The following is a 22,864-nucleotide window of genomic DNA, read 5'->3' as shown; positions in this document are numbered from 1 at the left end:
TAAGATGTAATGTGGGAGTTTGTCCAATAATGGCTTTTATTCTTTCCCACTCCCAACAAAAACAAAATGTATGCTTAGTTATAGCTATTGAATACTGGAATTCATTTACAAGTTTGATTAATATCTTGGTTTCCAGGTTGACCAGTGTCTGCTCAGCTTTATACTGATTTTAGAGACTGCTTCATTTGCACTTTTGCTATAATTTGCTCATTTCTTGGCTCTACATCTAAAGTTCATAATGCCTTGAACATTTTCATTTCCATTTGTCTATTGCTTTATTTTGTACTAGTTGAAGTACTCAGGTAAAGTTGTATAATGGGTTAAAGTTAGATAGCAAATATTCATGTCTTTTAAATATTGATTGTTTTGTCATTGCTGGCTGAAATGCAAGTGTCCAATCTGTCATCTACACTACCTCACTCTGATATCTAACAATTTCTTTGCTCTCATGAGTTCAAAATGCATTATGTTTGTGTATAACTGGATTCCATAAGAGTGGTGAATCCTTGCTGGGTTTGAAACATGAACACTACTTTATATTTTCTTGATAGGTGTGGTTTCACAAATTTTTGTTTAATTACACATTAAATACAGCATACTGGAACACTTGTTGAATAATTGAATCCATTGGGCAACAGAAAGCATCTAGAGTAGGGGTGCCCCTTGGTCAGTTTGGGTTCAGAGTCTTTGTTGATTATTAATACCTTGTTTTGTTTGCCTGGTGTCAAATGATGAGCCTTGACACAAGAAAAAGGTTTGGGGCAGCCACCTGTGTACTCGACCTTGGCTGCAAAAGGCAAAGTTTTCAGCACAATAGTGTACAGAAGTGAATCCAAAACAGGACTGCTCAATGGAGGAAGGAAGTATGGTTTTATAGAGAGGTTTAAGGAAGTGATGTGATCCGTGGGGCTGGGACAGGAAGTGATATCTTCAGAGCTGAGGAAGAAGTCGTACTCAGGCAGAATTTCCCATTTCTGGTGTGCGGGGACAAAATAAGAGGGTTGAGTGCACCCTGCCATCACCTGGCCGGGTATGGAATTCCCTTCTTTTGGTCCCTGTGGTTGGCTCCCATGCGCATGTGTGTGACACTGGATACCTCATATATTTTTCTTATATGGTTTGTTTTGGGAATGTTTGCTGCATGTATACTTTTGCACCATTTGCAATATTTAACACTCATTTAGTGTTTTTTCATGCTACAGAATCCACTTCTGTCATTTATTATTATTTTTGTTTTATTTCACATTTTCCTGCAATGCTATTTTGTTTTTGGTTGGGCACCAACATTTTGTGAATTCTGTTGCTATGGCGTAGATCAGTGTTTCCCAACCTCGGTCCTGGGGGCACACTGTGGCTGCAGGTTTTTGTTCCAAGCAGATTCCTAATCAGTGACAACACCTGATAGCACTGATCTCATTTAATTAGCTGGTATTATTTTTCTTTTATTCTACATTCAGAAAGCACAGCAGCATGATTTTGTACATTTATAAGACATTTACAAATATTTCTGCTATTGCTATAAATTTAAATACTTAACTCACTTTTGTTGATTTCATTATATTTTGCCCTTTCTCTGTGCAGTTTTTCCCCTTTATTGTATCTTATTAATAACAATTAAAATGAGTAGAGCAGACACGCTGGCATACAACACTGAATAATCAAAGGCTGCAACTACTTTAGTATCAGACCCACTAATTAGTAAATAAAATGGATTCATTAAACAATTAGAACACCTAGAAAAGTAGAATGAAAATCAAGATGAAAATACTTGGTACATATATATATATATATATATATATATATATATATATATATATATATATATATATATATATATATATATATGTTGTCACAAACACAAGACAGAGTCGTATAAAGGTTTGGGGCAGCCACCCATATAATCTGGTTTTCTGGCTGCAAAGTAACTTTTGATAGATACAGCACTGATGTGTGCAAAACCGAGTCCAAAACAGAACTGAGGGATTAGGGAAAAGGTGGAGGCTTTTAAAGGGGAAGACAGGAAGTGAAGTCAAAGGGGTCGGACTCTTGTAGGTCTTCTGCCATTGGTGCAAGCCCGGACGTGACATCACAGGGGCTGGAGCCGGCAAGGTCTCCTTCCATTGGGTCGGTCCCGAAAGTGACGTCAAGAGGACCAGGTGGAATCTCCCGTGAATGGTCTGCAGGCAAGGGAGAAAAAGAGTCAGTGCACTCTGCCACATCCCGGTATGTTTTTGGAACTGTCCTTACTCAAGCCCTTTATCTGCCTCCCATGTGCACATGTGCTCAGCTCGCTGTCTGGGAGCTCCCACAGTCCTTTTAAATACCCTGATCCGGAAGCATTCCAATCCCCAGTCCATGTGACTCTCAATCCCTTCCGGGTCAGGTACAAGTCCTTTCTTCTCACCCCGAAAGCAAGTCGCTCTTCCTCTGACTCTTGCGGCCCCTGTGATATCCAGCAGGGTCTTGTATAAAAACTACATGTCCCATGACTCCCTGCTGGTCTTCGGGGCACCTCCATACTGCAGGGAGGGCTCCATCTGGCAGCCTGGGGGTATTGGCCACATTTCACAATATATATATATATATATATATATATATATATTGTGGCCCCCGGCCGGGCTCCAGCCCAGGAGGACGTGAGGAGGGCTTGTGCCTCCTCCAGACCGCGAGGGGGCGTCCGTCCCTGGTTCTGTTGGGGCCATGGGTTGAGGGCATGGAAGCCCTTCCCTGTAGGGGCCCGTGGTCACCGCCAGGCGGCGCCCGATGCCGGTTTATCCCGCGCGGTTGCCGGTCGGGCGGGAGCCCGCCGGGCGCTTGAGGACCGGAGGAGGCGAGTGCCTCCTCCAGACAGAGTGGGGCGTCCGTCCTGGTTAGGCAGGGGCCTCGGTACAGGGCTTTGAAGCCCAGCCCTGTAGGGACCCGTGGCCACCGCCAGGCGGCGCCCCGGTGCCTAATTATGCCGGGGGGAAGACTTTGTGTGGCACCCGGAGAGCTGCCAGGAAGACAGCCGCCACTTCCGCCCCGCTTGGGCGCTAAAGACGGAACACCTGGGGCTCATCCGAGCCTTATTTAGGGGCCGCCTCCTCCAGTCATTGGTGGAAGTCGGGAGGAAGCAGACGGAGCTGGAGAGCGAGGACGGGAGGCGGCCAGGACAAAGGCACAGAGACTGTGGGCCCTGGACTTTGGGGAATCAGTGCCAAGGGCGCTGGGGTTGTGAGTGCACAAGACTTTTCTAACTTGTAAATAGTGTGTAAATAAACAGTGTGTTGGGCAAAAAGATGCTGTCCGTCTGTCTGTGCCGGGGCCAGCGTTCACAGTGGCGTAGTCGGCAGGATACTCCGCCTGGTTCAAGGCGGGGACCTGAGTTCAAACAAAAATATTCTGTGAACGGCCCGGCGCAGCAGCGGACCCCACACACTGGCCGCGGGAGCGGCCCGTGCACGACAGCGGGAGCTTCGCCCCAGAAACCGCCCGACAGCGGAATGGCTTTCCCAGTGCGGAGGAGAACCCGACATCGCCGGGCGCAGCGGGCTCCAGTCGCGCTGTCGAGACGGACAGCCAGGCCGGCGTGGCAGCACAGAAGGCCACACCGAGGCGGGGGCCTCGGCATGACGGGATCCGGGAGGTAAGTGCCCTGCCCTGCAATCATCGGCCCTTCGGGGTCGGTCTTACCTCTATTCTTACAGGGAGGGACGAACCGGATCCGCGTCCGTGGCAGGAGCACGCCGGGCCACGGGCTGTCGGCAGCGCGGCGACGGCGGCAGCAAAGAAGGCTGCGGAACGGAGCCACTGCGGCTCAAGGAACCGCGCAGCCACAAAGCGCGAAGAGGCACGCTCCGCACTCGGAGCAGGGAAGGCAAGATGGCGCGGGCGGATGTCCCGCCGCTGACAGGCACGGGATTGGCGGTGTGTCTTGCGTGCCCGCCGATGATTGGATAGAGGCGGGCCCAAGGAATGCCAGTCTCGTGCCAAACCGAGACCGATTGGGCCAGAGGAGTGGCCCAGAGGAGGCAGGCGTCGCGGGAGCTGATGGACAGGTAAGCCCACCGACGCCTGTCTCTCTCTCCACCAGCTGCTCGGCGTGCGTCCGGAGGAGTCCTTCGCCCGCCAAGCCGCCCTTAGAGGAGCTGCTATTGTTCTCGCCGCTCAGTGTGAGCAGCTGATGGAGATGGCGGTCGCGTCGAGAAAGACACCGAGTGAGACGGAGGATTGGCGCGGCGCTGGAACCGGAGGCAGGCAGAACACGGCGGAGTGGTGATAATCGTATACGTGCAAAAGAAAGTGTGAATCGCCTTAATATTATTTTACCGTGGTGTAGAAAAGGGGTCCCGTGTTTGCACTTGTCTGGGCTATAGCGCAGGGGGAGGATGAAAAAAATTAAAAGTGCTCACTTTGACTTAAGGCAGAAGCGCAGTCAGCGTCTCAAAGGCCGGCACAGCTATGCGCGCTGGCTGCTCGACTTTTGCTGGGCAGGAGACCACAGTTTTGCAGACACGTTCATGATATCAAAAGTCTCAGCTCTTTGGAGGTCATTCATATATTATATATATAGCAAAATCCCCGCCTCGCAGCGGAGAAGTAGTGTGTTAAAGAAGTAATGAAAAAGAAAAGGAAACATTTTAATAATAACGTAACATGATTGACATTGTCATGAGTGTTGCTGTCATATATATGCCTGCCTAAATAAGTCACCCTCGCTTTGCTCTTACTTTATTTACCGCTCATTTAATCATGGCTATTGGCGGAAAAATTATAAAATGGAAGGAGGATGGCTTTACCAAAACAATTATTGATGGCGAATCGATTATTCATAAAGCTTGAATTGGTGATGTTTTTCTGTGTTAACCTCATATTTTTTCAGACTTCTTCTCAAACTAAGGTGGTGCGAGGGTAAAATGAATCGGGATGCGCTGATCAATGTAATCGTGTACCAGGAAATCATGCATTGACAAAAGCTCCCTTTGCTTGTAATGCAAAGTGTGATTAAATGCATTATTTTTAACGCGTTATGGAGCACATGCATCGAAGCTTCTCAGCTGTGCTTGTGCTAAGAAAAGGAAAGATTTTAAAAATAACGTAACACGATTGTCAATGTGACCTTTTGTAAGTAGTGCCTGGAGGATTCAGTGTGGAGAAACTCTATAGAGACAGCGTGTGTATTAACTTGTGGATTTTTCTGTGAGTATTTGGTGGCAGTCTGACAAAGTTGCTTCGAAGACGGCATTAGCTGAGCTCAGCTCAGACCGAAATTAGATGAATGGGAGGGGGATGATGACGTGACTCCCCACCCGCCTTAACTGTCAATCCCCACAAACACAGTCTCTCGAATTTGCATAAGCACACCCCTTCACCTACAATTTTAACTTAGTTATAAAGTGATCAAAACTCTCGCTTATATCCTCGTCCTCTCATTAAACTTGTATCCCGCATTACCTGTGGGCATGTGAACCGCCAGCGTAGCCTGTCTATGAACTTAATTTAAAGTTTAGGTTTACACCTTGCTTTCTTTCCGAGGCAGCAACACTCATGAATATGGTAGTATATGTCACTCGCTCGCTTCTTATTGTTTTTCGCTCTCAATTATATAATGCATGTTTTCTTAAGCGCTTTTTGCAGGTCTTCCTGGTTTTCTACGCACTGCGTTGACAATCAGTTCACGTGATTACGTGGGAGGCGTGATGATGTCACACAAACTCCGCCCTTCCAGCTCAACTCCATTACAGTTAATGGAGAAAAATACCTTCCAGTTATGACCATTAGGCGTAGAATTTCGAAATGAAACCTGCCCAACTTTTGTAAGTAAGCTGTAAGGAATGAGCCTGCCAAATTTCAGCCTTCTACCTACACGGAAGTTGGAGAATTAGTGATGAGTGAGTGAGTGAGTGAGTGAGTGAGTGAGTGAGTGAGTGATGGCTTTGCCTTTTATTAGTATATATATATATATATATATATATATACTAGAAAAATACCCACGCTTCGCAGCGGAGAAGTAGTGTGCTAAAGAAGTAAAGAAAAAGAAAAGGAAACATTTTGAAAATAATGGAACATGATTGTCAGTGTAATTGTTTTGTCACTGTTATGAGTGTTGCTTTCATAATAATAACAATAATTTATAATAAATAAAATAAACAATAATAAACTGAAATAAAATCAACACTGTCATCTGCTGGAGCTTTCCAAAGTTCAAAATTTACAAAGGCACACTTCTGCTTTTTCTTGAGGCAAAGTCGTAAATAAGCTCTTCATATGATACAGCCTTTGCTAATTCAGAGCTGATGCTGACAATTGCCAGACCACTCATTCGCTCTTGTGCCATAGATGAGCGCAAGTACGTTTTGATGAGCTTCATTTTAGAAAAACTTCTCTCAGCAGAGGCAACAGTTACAGGGAACATCACTGCTATGCGCAGAGCAATCCAGAGATTTGGTTACATGCACGGGCTTCATCTTGGACTTTTTTTTTCTTTTGTTTCTCGGCGCCGGACTGTTGATGTCTCTTTCCAGGCGCAGGCAAATTGTTCAATTATTATCATTTTTGGCCAAATAGGCAGCCGTAACAGAGGTGAGGGCGCGCGCGTCATCACGTGTGCTTAGCCTACTCTGCGTTCACCGTAAAATGTAATATATACGTTTATATTTTTGTTTATTTGTATATGTATATTATTAATATTAATTTATTATTATAATATATAAAAACGATTTTTTTGAGCAGCTGGGATGGTGCCCCCCCTTGGAGTTGATGCCCTACGCAGACTGCGTACTCTGCGTATAGTGAGCAGTGGTACTGTCGATGTTCCAGGAAATCATGCATTGACAAAAGTTCCCCTTTGCTTGGAACTGAAAGTGTGATTAAATGTGTTATTTTTTTTAACGCGTTATGGAGTACATGCATTGAAGCTTCTCAGCTATGCTTGTGCTAAGAAAAGGAAACATTTTAAAAATAACGTAACATGATTCTGCGTTAACCGCATATTTTTTCATACGTCTCAAACCAAGGGGATGCGAGGGTAAAATGAATCGGGAAGCGCGTGTACATACTCAGTGCATCCCCTCTCGGGAATCGAACCTCGGCACTAGAGGCAAAGCTTCTACCATTGCACCATGGCGTGTGGCTTGTCTATTTGAGAGTATGTAGATCGGGTATATATATACATATATATATATATATATATATATATATATATATATATATATATATATAAAAAATACCCGTGCTTCATGGCGAGAAGTCGTGTGTTAAGTTATGAAAAGAAAAGGAAACATTTTAAAAATAACGTAACATGATTGTCAAAGTAATTGTTTTGTGTATTTGGCGCAGCGTCACAAAGTTGTTTTCGCCTAGCTGCATCAGAAAATGTACCACTCCACGCCTGACACGCCTCCTTTTAGTGTTTTTCACAGCTTGGATTGCTGCTGTCATAATCGGTTTGAGTCTACATTATATATATATATATATATATATATATATATATATATATATATATATATATATATATATATATATATATACTGCTCACAAAAATTAAAGGAACACTTTTTTATTGGGCCTGGCATGAAATCAATTAAACCTGTCTGATAATTTTCTGGTTGGTTAAGCAGCTGAGGTCATTGTTAATCACTTTCAGCTGTATTGGTGTTCATGGACTTCACGACAGGTGCACTAAAGTGGCAACAATTAGAAAACCCTCAAAACAGGACTGGTTTTACATGTGGAGGTCATTTCAAGTTTCTCCCTCTTGATCTTTTTTGGCTGGTTTTCCACTCATGCTAGTTTTGGCTTGAGTAATTATCTCTACTGGCAGTATGAGGCGATTCCTTAACCCTACAGGTTGCACAGGTTGTCCAACTTCTCCAGGATGGCAAATCCACACGTGCTGCAGCAAGAAGGTTTAATGTGTCTCCCAGCACAATCTCCAGAACATGGAGGAGATTTCAGGAGACTGGCTGTTATTCTTGGAGAGCTGGACAGGGCCGTTGAAGGTCCTCAACCCATCAGCAGGACCGATACCTGCTCCTTTGTGCAAGGCGGAACAGGCTGAGCACTGCTCGTGTCCTACAGAATGACCACCAGAGGGCCATTGGTGTGAATGTCTCTACCCAAACAATCAGGAACAGACTTCATGAAGATGGCCTGAGGGCCCGACGTCCTGTAGTGGGCCCTGTGCTCACTGCCCAGCACCGTGGAGCTCGACTGGCATTTGCTCAAGAACACCAGAATTGGCAAGTCCGCCACTGGTGCCCTGTACTTTTTACAGACGAGAGCAGGTTCACCCTGAGCAGCTGTGATAGACGTGAAAGAGTCTGGAGAAGACAAGGAGAATGATATGCTGCCTGCAACGCCGTTCAACATGACAGGTTTGGTGGTGGGTCAGTGATGGTCTGGGGAGGCATATCCATGGAGGGACACACAGACATCTACTGCGTAGGAAATGGTGCTCTGACTGCCATAAGGTATCGAGATGAAATCCTTGAACCCATTGTCAGACCCTACGCTGGTGCAGTAGGTCCTGGTTTCCTCCTAATGAACGACAATGCCCGGCCTCATGTGGCAAGAGTATGCAGGCAGTACCTGGAGGATGAAGGAATTGAAACAATTGAATGGCCTTCACGATCCCCTGACTTAAACCCAATAGAACATCTGTGGGACATTATGTTTCGGTCCATTAGGCGCCAGGTTGCTCCTCAGACTGTACAACAGCTCAGGGATGCCCTCATACAGATCTGGGAGGAAATGCCACAAGACACCATCCATCGTCTCATTAGGAGCATGCCCCGACGTTGTCAAGCATGCATACAAGCTTGTGGGGGCCACACAAGATACTGAAAAGCATTTTGAGTAGCAGAAATTAAGTTTTTGAAAAAATGGACTAGCCTGCCACATCTTCATTTCACTCTGATTTTAGGGTGTCTACACAATTGAGCCCTCTGTATATATATATATGCCAGCAACACTCATGACAATGACAACACAGTTACATTGTCAATCATGTTACGTTATTTTTAAAATGTTTCCTTTTCTTTTTCATTACTTCTTTAACACACTACTTCTCTAAGCTGGTATTTTATATATATATATATATATATATATATATATATATATATATTTCATTTTCTAATTTCTATATTGTTCCCAAAACACAGAACTTGGGAAATAACACATTACTTAATTAGCCCAGGAGTCCAATTAAGAACAGAAGCTGGTTGGAACAAAAACCTGCAGCCACAGTGTGCCCCCAGGACCAAGGTTAGGATACACTGGCGTAGATCATGGTTGCCTTCTATGGTTCTGGCGTGAGTGGATTAACCCAAACTCTCCAGTGCTCTTTCCCTTTATTTTGGAAGTTCTGGTTAGTAATTATCAGTTTTGTGTTTTTTTGACTTACAGTTTTGGTTTTGGTTTCCCAGTTATATGTTTTTAGCTTCTTTATTTATTACTGTTCATCTCCTGGAGCCTCATTTCTAAAACTTTATGGATTCAAGCATTAAAATATGTGCACATCAAAAAAACAAGAAAATCCTTCCATCCATCTATTATCCAACCCGCTATATCCCAATTACAGGGTCATGGGGGTCTGCTGGAGCCAATCCCAGCCAACACAGGGCGCAAGGCAGGAAACAAACCCCGGGCAGGGCGCCAGCCCACCACAGAAAAAAAGAAAATGCGTATGCCAAAAAAGAAAAATTTATATTTATAAATAGGTTTATAAAGCATAGTGTATGCGCATTTCTATGCAATTTACCCTTCATAAATGACAATAACCTTGTAAATGTGCATATGTGAATGCGCCTCAAACGCTGCCCTGAAACATCCATATATGGTACATGTTGATCAGCCTCATGCATATACAATCATGGGGCTACAGAACTTCATTGGCTGTTGGAACAGTCTCCCTCCTGATGACAGTGCCAGCTCCTGGTCTGGCTGACGAATAACACTGTTTGAGCCTGCAAGCTATCCCCATGTGCACGTGTATGACAACATGTTCTTCCATCAAGTCTTCCTTTTTTAAATTACGATGGTTACACACAGAAAGAGCCTTGAAATGTGCATATACAAGCTTTTTTAATGAAGCTCCTGGTCCCGAATTTCCAAATCACTGCCCTGATTACCTTCACAGGAAGTTCAGGGTTGCAAGATGACTGCAACATGGTGATGTCAGGTAAATTAAATACTAGTCACTTTGGTGTGTGATGTGTTGGCTTAGGTATTCACTCATATCTGGATGCATACTGTTAGGAGTGTGAAGTATGCTCTTGCAATCTTGACCTTCAAATCTAGCGTTCTTAATTCAAGATAGAAATAGTGCTTGCCAGAAAATTAAAAAATATGACAGGCCACAAGGGCAGAAGAAGGAGGAACCACGAGATAGAATGTAAATTGAAACATCGATTGACAATTTAGCACTATCTAGTTGTTATTAAAATTTAAGCCAGTTCAGTGTATTCTTTTTTTTGTATGCCAATTGTACTCAACATGGCAAAGGTCATAGTCCAGCAGGCATTTTGTGTATGTGTAGTGTTTATACTTGCAAGTTCTTCAAGCTGCCTTCACATTGTGAAACTGGCTTATAAAAATCTGGTCAGAAACTGCTCTTCTGCATTACACATCTTTTAACAGAGTGTTGATAATTTTGACAAATAATAGGAATATAAATGCTTTTTCTCATTTGTAAATTGAGGTTGTATTTCATGTTTTTCTTACTATAGCTCGGTTATGCCCAAGAATTACTGCACCCAAGCATGGCCACGTCAATTGTACAACTAGAGACGTTTCTTATAGGACTGTGTGTCAATTGAACTGTGAGGATGGTTATCAACTGAGGGGTCGACAAAGGCTTACATGCCAAGTGAATTCTCAGTGGGATGGTCCACCACCACAGTGTCTTGGTATGTTTGTTTCAATCATATATTCTTCTATCACATAATTATACTGCTTTTGTATTTCTGATATTTGCAAGTACAAGTCTGACATACGCACCATATACAAGGTGTTGCACAAAAAAAGCAGTGACGTGCACGGTAAGGGGCCCTGTCCTGTTTTTTGCATCAGTGCACTTAGACAGGTAAATCCAGTGGTAACTCCATATGCACATTTTGTTTTCAGGTCAGTTACCTACATGTCTAATCTGTATGTGGAATGTGGACGTGCATATTAATACAGGCTCTTGCAAATTGGGAAATGAGGGGTTGCCCTGCTGCCAATGCTCCTGCAAAATGCACACTTCAGAAATTGGTAAAAAACTGACACAATGCAAAACCAACTCTTTGGTCAATACCCTACAGGCTGTGTTTCTTAAACTTTTTGGGACTGTGGAGTCTTAGTTAAAAAAGTAGATCTGTGGAACCGCTATGAAAATTTAAAAAGGAAATTATGAAATAAGTAGTTATATGAAAAAGATGTAAATTAAGAAAATATGTATAAATGTATGCATATAAAGTATATATTTATGTAAAGAGATGCAATAATACAAACTGTTTCATGTTTTTATCATGACAGAAGTAAAAGTAAGCTGCCATTGTGTGACACAAATTATCAATGTTTGGTGTAAGGTTTGTTAAAGATAACCTTAGTGTAGGTGTCATATTTTTCATTTGTTGATATTTTGTTTTTGTTGCATTGACAGTCAAAAATTTACTTTCACATAAGCATATAGAATCAAACTGGAGTAGGATCTTAAATGCTTATTCATTTAAAATATGTCATTCAGTATAATTTTTTACCTTGAATTTATCAAGAAGTAAGCTATTCTTCAAATATTTTTACATAACATCTTAGCAAAGATGACAGGAACATTTCTTCTTCAGTTGTTGACAGATCAATCTTTACTAGTTCAACGATATTAAATGGATCCCGAATTCATAAAAATCCTTTTGTCATGGCAAACGGTTAAGAAAATAGTCTTCAATTTTAACTAATGAATTTATCCATCCATCCATCCATCCTCTTCTGCCTATCCGAGATCAGGTCACGGGGGCAGCAGCTTGAGCAGAGATGCCTACTCTTCCCTCTCCCTGGCCACTTCTTCTAGCTCTTCCGGGGTAATCTCAAGGCGTTCCCAGGCAAGTCGGGAGACCCTCCAGCGTGTCCTGGGTCTTCCCCGGGGCCTTCTCCCGGTTAGACGTGCCCAGAACACCTCACCAGGGAGGCGTCCAGGAAGCATTCTGATCAGATGCTCGAGCCACATCATCTGAATCCTCTTGATGTGGACCATAGGTGAGGGTAGGAACGTAGATCGACTGGTAAATTGAGCGCTTTGCCTTACGGCTCAGTTCCTTTTTCACCAAGACAGGCCGATGCAGAGCCCGCATCACTGAGGAAGCCACGCAGTTCTGCCTGTCAATCTCACGCTCCATTCTTCCGTCACTCGTGAACAAGACCCCGAGATACTTGAATTCCTTCACTTGGGGCAGGATCTCGCTCCCAACCCTGAGAGAGCACTCCACCCTTTTGCGGCTGAGGACCATGGTCTCGGATTTGGAGGTGCTGATTCCCATCCCAGCCGCTAATGAGTTTAGTTGATTAAAATTATAATCTTCATTGCTATTTTCTCTTTTATTCATTTGGTCAGTTAGGTTTTGAGGTCATCAGAGAAATTGTTTTTAATTCATTGCATCTGAAGTTAAATTTTACTGCTGAATATTGTTTTATATATTTCCTGAAGTGATTAAATTAAACTTTTTCAAAAGCAGAAGCACATCTGCAAGGTAAGCTCACTTCATGTTCCAGTCTGTATTTTTTAAGAATCACACCAGGTCACAGTTATTGTTTTATATGAATATCTTTTTTTTTTTCCCAGATCACAGTAAAGTCTTTCTAAAAATCTGACCCCATGAAAGCTACTAAACATCATGATATAATAATAAAAAGGTCAAACAAGTTGTTTACTTGTAACAAAACTTAAAAAGTAATATTATTGTATTTTGTTAATGCGCACAGCTATATGCACAGTGACAAATGCAATACTCTGTGCATCGAACAGCCGAGACACTTAGTAACTCTCATGACAGACAGAGGAACCTCTGAGCTGTGAGCTCAGATCAAAGTGGAAATCATTACTACATCAAATTTAGGATGCTAATTGATCATTACTAATTTTTCCATTAGCTATGTCTGATAGCACAGAGCACCTTCTAGGGGCTTTAAAGCCCGGGTCCCTTATCACTGTTGAGTCCCCAGTCACAAGTATTTCCAATTTAAGTAGCCATGCAAAGCCCTAGTGTTGTCAGTTTGAGGCTCTCCCTGGTGGCACCAGGCTTTACTACCTATTCCCGCCATTGTAGAGTTGGAAGCTTTCCTCCCAAGTACTCATTTAAGGCTACAACATACTATCCTCTAGTGTTTTTGGGAACATTTGCATTCGGTCTTGGATCTTGAGTAATCTGGATCTGCTCCAGTAGCATCCCTGCTGGTTAAAATAGGTGTTGTTACACTTTGATTATATGGCCAGGTGTATGCTGGGAATGTATGAAGGGTATATTTTGAAATAACAGCCTTTTTCCTGGCTCAAATACATACATACAAATACATACAGTATTTTGTATGGATTTTGTATTAATCCAGTTTAATTTTTCTTTCATTGCCATTATTAGAGACAAGTTCTATTAATATGATTGTTTTGAAATAAAAAATAAGATAATAAATAAACCTTATTCTGAATATGATGTTCAAGAGTCTGCAACCTCAAAATAAGATCATTGATCATAGATCTTGTAAATTGATTAGTGGCCATCCTCATTTGTGGAGTAGAATTAATATAATCTTCAATCGAGAACATTGCATAGACTGTTTATGTCCGTGCACACCTTTAAATAGAGCAAGATTATTTGAAAGGTTGTGGGAAAGATTATTTATTTATTCATTTTGTAAGATGAATGCATTCTTTTTTGATTTTTTTTTTGTGAAATTATATGTTAAATTTATTTACAGAAACCCAATGCCCTGCACTAGAACATTCTAAAACATATGTTTTGATGCCGTCTTCTTGTGGGGAGGAACCTGCAAAAGTTGGAACAGAATGTTTTCTCCGCTGTAAACCTGGTTATACAATTTCAGGCATAGCAGACAAAATACAGTGCCTCAGCTCAGGGAAATGGAACACCAGTATTAAAAAAGGGACTTGCAGAGGTATGAAAGTAACATTTTGTACTAAACTTCAATTGTCCAATGGAATTATATACCTTAAAAAGTAAATTTCATTGATAATGTAATAATTTCTAACAGAAATTAGTAGTCTAATGAAAATCTCAAAAGACAGATTTTCCAACCACTGCACTACTATATCTATAATATGTATCTCTTGGAAATATAGATTCAGAACCACCTCAAATTATTTGCCCAAAGGATATTGTGACAGAAACAATGGAACATCAAAACATAGCCAATATTAGCTGGATCGTCCCCCATGGAAAAGATAATTCTAATGAACAGGTGAGACAAGAATGATGATGATGATAATGATGATTATTATTATTATTTTTTGCTGAATGAGTATTTTAAAACTTGTGTCAAGCATACCTTGTTTACTGGCATTTATATAAGTATTCATTTCAAGTTAATGTACAGTATGTATTATAACATTCATACATATAATGGCAATACTCAGGCTGATTTTACTTAGTTATGGTCACAAGTAATTATAGTCTCCTTTCTAAAACAAGACATTGTTGTTATCTCATGAGATTGGAAAAATATACTGTAGCTGCAGTATCACCACCTGTTGTACACCGACTAGTATACTACTAAGAGGAGAAATAGTGAAGCAAGGAATCTTTTTAATGAAACTGCTTAAAAAATAAAGCGAGAGTGGCAGGACGAGTTTGTTTGCCAACTTACTTGAAACTATGAAAATGCATGTCCACACGGGGTAGCGCAGTGATGCAATGATTAGCGTATCAGGTACTTCATATTAAATACTGGGCAGGTAATTGTCTACATGGAGTCCACCGGTTCCCTTTGTGTGCACCATTCTCTGTTGTGGTTGCTAATAAAATGAACAGCTCTCACAGTTTTTATTTTGGATGGGAGGGAAAATTAAAAATTTGCAGAAGTTTCGTATCAATTAAATAAACACATCTCATATGTAGTGGTGGAACCTCCTGTTGTTGCAGAGTTTTTCCCCTGCTAATTTTCTACTTTTAGCTGATGTTCTTTCTACTCTATGTTAATGACACAAGAAATGCATAGAATTATATGCTTTTTTTATATTGATTTAAGAAACATCAGTTTAGTTGATTAATGTAATTGTGCTCTGTCTTGGACTGCTGCTGCACAACATTTATCTTTTAAATGCTTCAAATGAAAGCCAACGAAAGAAGAAACAACTATACTCCTTGATGGATTGTGAATTAATATACACATCTTACAAAAGTCTTATAAATACCAGATTACCTCTGATTTTTCCAGACTGAGAGTAGAAAAAACATTGTTAGAAATTGTCTCTTTACTTAAAAATAGGTTGAATCCAAGAATCAACAAATCACAGTGTTTACATAGATACACTGGTATTTCAGTTTATAATTGTGTCTTTTATCTCACAAGGTATCTATTCAAGTGACACCAGCTTTCATCCCACCTCACACTTTTCCCATTGGAGACATTCAGATAACGTATACTGCTACTGATCAGTCAGGAAACCATGCTAACTGCTCTTTTAAGGTGAAAGTGGTTGGTAAGCTCATGTTTTGTTTTTAACATTTAGGATTAGCATGTCTTTTCTAAAACTCAACTAAAAAAAAGAAATGGGATGAATCAAACTTTGATAAGATGCATGAAATCGATCTAATTTTAAAGCATGTTAAGAGCTGCCTTTATTCTTTTCTAACTGCTAATCAAGACAGCTTCTTTAAGCAATTTATGCCTTCATTTACGTACATATAAAAGGCTGAATTCTTATGAATTAACCATTTTTGTAACTTTCTGTTTGTTTTTACTCCAGGCATTCCAGTTTCCACAACATGTGCCGAAAATGTATATTTTAGGTTAATTGGCCTCTTGAAATTGGGCTGGTATGATTGAGTTTAGAAGTGTGTCTGTGTGTGTGAGTGTGTGTGTGTGTTTTTTAACTGGCATACACATTTTCATTGCTTTTTGCATTCTTTTCAGTGCCACTGGTATAATGGCAGCCTTGTAATAAAAATAAATCTGGCTCACTCAGAGGTCATGCAGCTTCCTTCATACTCTGATTACTTTAGTTGGCAGCACACACATATTCCATGGACAAAATTTATAAACAGCAAAATTGAAATCAGTGTTTTTGTGACAGAAGTAAATACAGTAAATGTCTACTAATCATAAGAGACTAAAGATGTATGTAGGTAGACATTTCAAGTCTTCTCTCTGAGGATTTGGTGGCCTCTTCCATGGTGGTTGGGCATTTAAAAAAATCAAACATTTTATTCTCAATTAATTCATTCATAACATTTTTATGAAGATTACCTTTCTACATTGTAATCATTGAAAAACAGTTTAAATGGAAATTTCCAAAATTTGAATTTGATACAAGTTGTATTTTAAACATTTATGGTCATGGTAAAATATTGAATACAGTCTGTATTTTATTATAAAATTGTTTATCTTGGCATTGGAGTGTTGCAGGTTGGTTGGACAAGCAAGCAAAAATTTCACTGTGCTCAATGCACATGATGATACTACTATTACCTCAAAAATAGAAGTTCTCATGAACTGGTTTCATTAAAGTCAAAACAGTTCTAGCATTTCAGGTTTGTGCATGAAATTGTCAAAATATGTTTGAGAAAATGAGTGGCTGTTTACATAACATTTTCAAAAACAAATACTTGATACAGTGTGTAAAGCATGAAGTTTTATTTTACTTTTTTCGCAAATCCATCGTTAATGAAAAAAATGAATTCAAACCATAAACATGATGTATTTTACTTTTTATATTTTCTTCTTCTTTTTTTTTGCTTGAATTTGTTGGTGAAACACAGTAATGATATACTTTTGCAACGTGCACAATACATGCATTGTACAGAAGACAGAGGGTTTTTAAGTAATCAAAAGAAGTTGGGACACCTGTGAAAATTGTTTGATTCAACTTGCAAAGCTTATTTAACTTTAATTGTTGGAGAACCTATTAGGTGTTCCCTGAAGTAGGCTGATTTGTAATATTCGGATGTTTCCTTTTATCAGTTTTTGCTAGCCTAAACTTAACATTTAAACCTCTGGCATTATACTGCTTACCTTTTCACCATTTAGGTCATTTGTTGCATTTCAACCTGAAGATTAACATCAGGTGTTGTAAAACATTTGACCAATAGTGTAGGTCAAAGACATATCGTTAGGTGGATTATCAGACAATCTTTAATTAACCTGTAATGAGTAAGTTTGTGTCTTTAATGCCTTCTCTGAGAATTGATGACCTGAAGCTTGTTTATTTACAGCAAAATCCAAATGCTTTACAATATCAGTTAGCTTCATTCCTCCTGTTCTTTTTCTAGTCTGCAAAACATCCAAATGTGACCATAGCAAACGAGTGGGTGCAGGGTCTCAATAAAAGCAAAACTGCTCAAGAATATATATTTTAACCCACTCTTCTCTTCTGACATTACTGCTTACTCTTTTTGTAACTTACAAATATTGCAATCTCAGCCTATGTGCATAATCCATATAAATGGATTACAAATTACTTTGTGTATAAGGTTTGGTACAAGGTGATGGGGCCTGTCTTCTATCAGGGACAGCTCTATAAATGTATTCTGTTCTCTCATATGCACACATGCTTCCTTTTTATGCACAGTTTCGTTTTGACATATCGGGATACATCTTAATGTCATGAGACAACACTCTCAATGACAATTGATCTGTTAGATCTTGTACACAAGACATAATATCTTCTCTACAAAGCTTGTTGTGTGAATGTTGTTAGGTACCTGTGCTTATCAGAACTTCACCTGACTGATGCAGCACCAGTCCAGAGTTCTTGTGGTTTACAAAATAGGCCAAATTACAACAGAAAAGATGTGAACATCAATGTATTCCCAGTACCTTGTAGATTTGTACATCATGTGAAAGACCAACCTCGGCACAGACAGACACGGACTCTGAATGTTCAAAACACGCACCCTTTATTGTGCAACACACAACACCAACACAGTGCACAAATCACCACACTATACTCAGTGCTTTTCCTTCCTTCAGCCACCTATACTCCTCTCTCGCAACCTCTGTCCTCTTCCACCCGACTCCGTCCCCCGAATGGAGTGAAGCGGCCCCTTTTATCTCACTCCGAATGTGCTCCAGGTGCTCTGTAATGGTCTTCCGGCAGCACTTCCTAGTGTGGCAGGAGTGCTGCCCTTGCACCCAGAAGCACTCCGGGCATTCATAGTTCCTGGTTCGGCAGCACTTCCTGGTGTGGCGGAAGTGCTGTCCTTCAGAGCTCCAGGACCGTCCAGGCACCCCCTGGTGGTGGCCACGGGTCCCACAGGGTTGAGCTTCCCAGCTTCATCTCCGTGGCCCTGATGGAATCCAGGGGGGCTGCCCCTTTACGCCCAGGGAAAGAAATGCCCCTCTCCCAGTCCGTCCTTCTTCCAGGCAACCCAGTGGGGCAGGATCCATGGTCATCTGCCACTACCACTATAATACACAATGTTTTAATGTGGGATGCCATTAGTTATGGTAATCTCTATCATTTACTGGTGGCAGTTGGGCTGTGCACCAATATGTTTATGTTTTCCTGCCACCAATCATACAAACCTCTACATAATGTTGGCCCTGGGCATAAGTTTCTAGTTATTGGTTGGAACTGCCCACAAACAGTAAACCAATAAATTGATGAAAATATGGACCACAATAAAATAACATTTAACTTTCCGTTGTGGAAAGATGTGTGGCAGGGAGAAAGTTAATGCCATTCAAAGAACACAAAGTGCAAGTGCCAATATTCTGTAGTAGGAAAAGATGTGAGAAATGGAATACTTAGTGCCTGCATCTTTCAAAAAAGTAACTACCTGGAAGTGAGTGTACAGGTGATGGCTTCAAAAAAACTACATTCAAAACATGCTTCAGTTCACCTATTTACAGTTCAAAGCAGATGGCATAGATTGACTTATAATTGTAAAAATTAAACTTCCTTTTCTTCAGTGGGGTAGTGTACCTTCCAAGAAGCTAACTACAGTCCACCTCAAGCCTTTTATAAGCTTTTTGTTACTAAGAGTAGTGTAATTACTAAGAGTAGTGGTTTGCGTAATACTTGGATGGATGTGCTACAAGACACCATTTGTGCCTCAGTTAAATATTCATTATACCCCTAATGGTCTTTAAATAAATTGTTCTCTGTATGGTAGTTTTGATGCAAACTGGAACACAGTTTCTGGGTGCTAATATTTTTGTCACGCTGTGTAGGATAATGAAGGCAATTTAGTAAGACCCGAACTTGAGTAACATAAAATAATTTTTTTTCAGATGCAGAACCACCAGTGATTGACAAATGCAGATCACCTGCCCCACTCCAGACTGTGGAACGTGAAGTCAGTGTCCATTGGGAGGAGCCACAGTTCTCTGATAATTCAGGTATAAATTTTGAGTTTTGATAAATGGAATGCTGGGTGATGAAAACAAAGTACTAAAATAAGTTAATATGCTTACAGAATGTTGGTGTTATTTTAGAAGACAGTGGTTTCTCTTCCAGTAGGTTAACCAAATTTTCACCCTATCTTATAATTTTCCTCAATGACGTGGTGTCTGCTGTGGCTTTATTACTACTTGCATTATGACATATTGCCTTTACTGTGTGCCACACCCTTGTTTTTACTGTAAAGTTGTTCTTATTGGCCAGCATTTTAAAATATTGTCAGTCTAAAGGGTAGTGTCATAAGAGACTGATTTACTCCATGGTTTTCTAATCTAAAAATGTAATTTATACAAGCTTACAAATTAATTTGAGTTTGAAATATGCAGGTTTAAAATTACCACTCAAAATATAACCTTTCTTAAGCTGTATTAATATCAAAAATATTCACAAGGAGTCATATAAATAATGTCCAAAATTAAATTCATTAAGTTACCTTGAATTGTGTCACAAAGCAAACACATGTATTATGTTTAAATAAAAATAATTACAGTGTTGAATAGCACAATATTTAATGCAATGTTGCCAAAGTACCGTATATACTCGAATATAAACTGAGTTTTTCAGCACCCAAAATGTGCTGAAAAAAGTCACCCTCGACTTATATTCAAGTCAGGTTCCGCTGCCCCTGCCAACCCGACAGAAAGCTGGAGTGAACCTGGGTTCACAATCGTCTCTGAACATGTACAACTCAAGTTACGACCAAAAAGTTAGCCAAACTTTTGCATCTGTTCACAACCACACACTTGGTATACGAACAAGCCACTTTTTTGGTTTGTACGTGCCGATGATTTACGCACGTGTTCAATCTCTCCCTGTGCATTCCCTGTGCAGCGAGCGAGAGAGAGAGAGAGTGCAACACACACACAGACATACACGAAAGAGACACACACACACGCGCGAGAGACACACAGAGACACACGCACGCGTGCGGGTGAGAGAGACAGCTGGCCGCATAAGGCCGAGAAGGCAGTTAAAGAATGCACCAGGCTTGTTTTTAAAGAGACAGATTCAAGCATTGTTTTGACCTTGTTGTATTTAATGAAGACTTTTTTCTATTGGATTTTAACCTCCACTTCACTTCTGTTTACAGCGATCGGTTCGTAGCATGCATTGTTGTAATGTTACTTTTCTTGGTGGTTTATTAAATTACGGATTTTTCAAATATTCATTTTTTTCCCTGAGCTTAAAACAGATTAAAAAAAAGTGTTTTTAGCGAGCGGTTCGTAGAGCTATAGCACAAACTCTTGCAATGTTAGTTTTCTCTGTTGTTCAAGGTTTTCTCAGTGTTACTCAATGTTTTTACATTTAGTTTACTATTACGCTGTGCATTCTATGGTATGATAAACTATATTTGTGCTTAAAAATCTTTAAAAAAAATATATTTAAAAATATATTTACATACAGTTCATACGGTCTAGTTTACATACAATCCTATGGGGGAAATTACTTCGGGTCACAACCAAATCGGGTTACGATCTGAGTTTTGGAACGAATTACGGTCGTGATCCGAGGTTCCACTGTACCTGGTTTGGTCTGCGGGTGGTAGAAGAACTGCTGCGGGCTCTGTGTGATGCTGTGCAGCCTCTGAGACTCATTCCGGGCTATGTACTCAATTAATGAGCTGATGCCTCAATTAATGTACGGTAATTTTATTGGTATTTATTTTGATTATTGAAACTTACCAGTAGCTGCTGCATTTCCCAACCCTAGGTTTATACTCGAGTCAATAAGTTTTTACAGTTTTTGTAGGTAAAATTAGGTACCTCGGCTTATATTAGGGTAGGCTTATACTCAAGTATATACAGTATACCAAGTTTAAATGTATGCCACTAAACTGCAGTGAAATAAGTAAAAAAGTGTTTACCTGTTGGCATATGGGTTTTTACATACAGTGGATTCAGAAAGTATTCAGATTCCTCCACTGTCTGTACACTTTACTGTGTTGTAGATTTACATGTATACATTTGACTTTTTCCCCATCAATCTGCACTCAATAACCCATAATGACAAAGTCAAAACATGTTTTTTGAATTAAAAATCAAAAACTGAAATCTCTTTTTGATATACATATTCATACCCTTCAATCAGTACTTTGTAGAAGCCCCTTTGGCAGCAATTACAGCTTTGAGTCTTCTTGGGTAAGTCTGTTTAAGCTTTGCACATCTGGGTTTGGATAATTTCTCCCATTCTTCCTGGCAGATCCTCTCAAGCTTTGTTAGATTGGATGAGAAATGTCTGTAAACTGCCATCTTCATATCTTTCCAGAGATATTCCATAGGGTTTAAGTCTGGGCTTTGGCTACAGTAGGCCACTCAAGGACAGTCAAGAGACTTGTCTTGAAGCCACTCGAGTGTTGTCTTGGTTGTATGTTTCAGGTCATTTTAGTGCTGAAAGGTGAATTGTAGCCCTGGTCTGAGGTTGTTTGCACTCTTTATTTAGCTGCATTCATTTTTCTTTGCCTCACCATAATTTTGACCAATCTCCCTGTCCCTGCTGCTGAAAAACACCCCTATAGTATGATGCTCCAACCATCATGCTTCACTGTAGGGAGGAAGATACCAGGCAGGTGATGAGCAGGGCTTGGTCTCCACCATACATGCTGCTTGGAGTTTTGCCCAAAGAGTTCTATTTTTGTCTCACCAGAATAGCAAATCTTTTTTATTTTAAAATGTTATATGCCATTTACTCAAGAGTGGCTACACCAGGGGTTCCCAAACTGGGGTACCCACACCCCAGAGGGTGCGACATGGCAATTCAGGAGGTTGCTGTGTCACGATTTGCCAAAATTGTGTGAGGTGAATTGTCTGACTTTATCATGGTGTAATCCGTATCTTGCAGTGTATTGTCATTTGTAGGTCATTGCTGCTGTTTCAGGTGGTCATCCTTCTATCAGGTTCTCACATTTCAACAGAGAACTTCTCAAGCTGTTGTTTCCTTTAGAAGCAAAAGCTCCCTAATTTGAATACGTTCTTTAAAATTGCGGCATTTTAAGTAACCAAAAATATAGAGATATGATATTAAAAGGCGATATCCCTACCATAGTGATTACGACGGTACAAAAATCACATAAGAGAATTATACCTAGCTTTCTTTAATAACAATTTACGCGGTATAACAGACAAAAGGGAGCTATAGCAGACACTACCAAGGTTGGATCTTGATCTATAGTGTCTGTCATTTTCGTCACTGCGCTGAAAGGATTTTCTGGACGGGTGACATCATCCGTCCATAGGCTTCAAAGGGTTTGGCCATGTCCAAGCCTTTTTATACTGGCTG

At 40.5% G+C, this 22,864-nt stretch overlaps 1 protein-coding gene across 3 annotated transcripts in view; it reads left to right on the top strand.

The window, feature by feature from the left end:
* The window catches only part of svep1 (sushi, von Willebrand factor type A, EGF and pentraxin domain containing 1), a 348,473-nt gene that overhangs the window by 122,135 nt on the left and 203,474 nt on the right, over positions 1–22,864 (top strand). For all 3 annotated transcript variants that reach the window (XM_039759390.1, XM_039759389.1, XM_039759388.1), the window contains exons 6-10: positions 10,707–10,886; positions 13,927–14,124; positions 14,309–14,427; positions 15,538–15,667; positions 19,420–19,527. In XM_039759390.1, coding sequence (XP_039615324.1) covers positions 10,707–10,886; positions 13,927–14,124; positions 14,309–14,427; positions 15,538–15,667; positions 19,420–19,527 — 735 coding nt within the window. The remainder of the gene's footprint in view (positions 1–10,706; positions 10,887–13,926; positions 14,125–14,308; positions 14,428–15,537; positions 15,668–19,419; positions 19,528–22,864) is intronic.

The sequence above is a fragment of the Polypterus senegalus genome, chromosome 7 (assembly GCF_016835505.1).
Source record: "Polypterus senegalus isolate Bchr_013 chromosome 7, ASM1683550v1, whole genome shotgun sequence".
NCBI lineage: Eukaryota > Metazoa > Chordata > Cladistia > Polypteriformes > Polypteridae > Polypterus > Polypterus senegalus.
The sequence above is the reverse complement of the archived record's forward strand: the minus strand, read 5'-3'. Positions and strand labels throughout refer to the sequence as shown.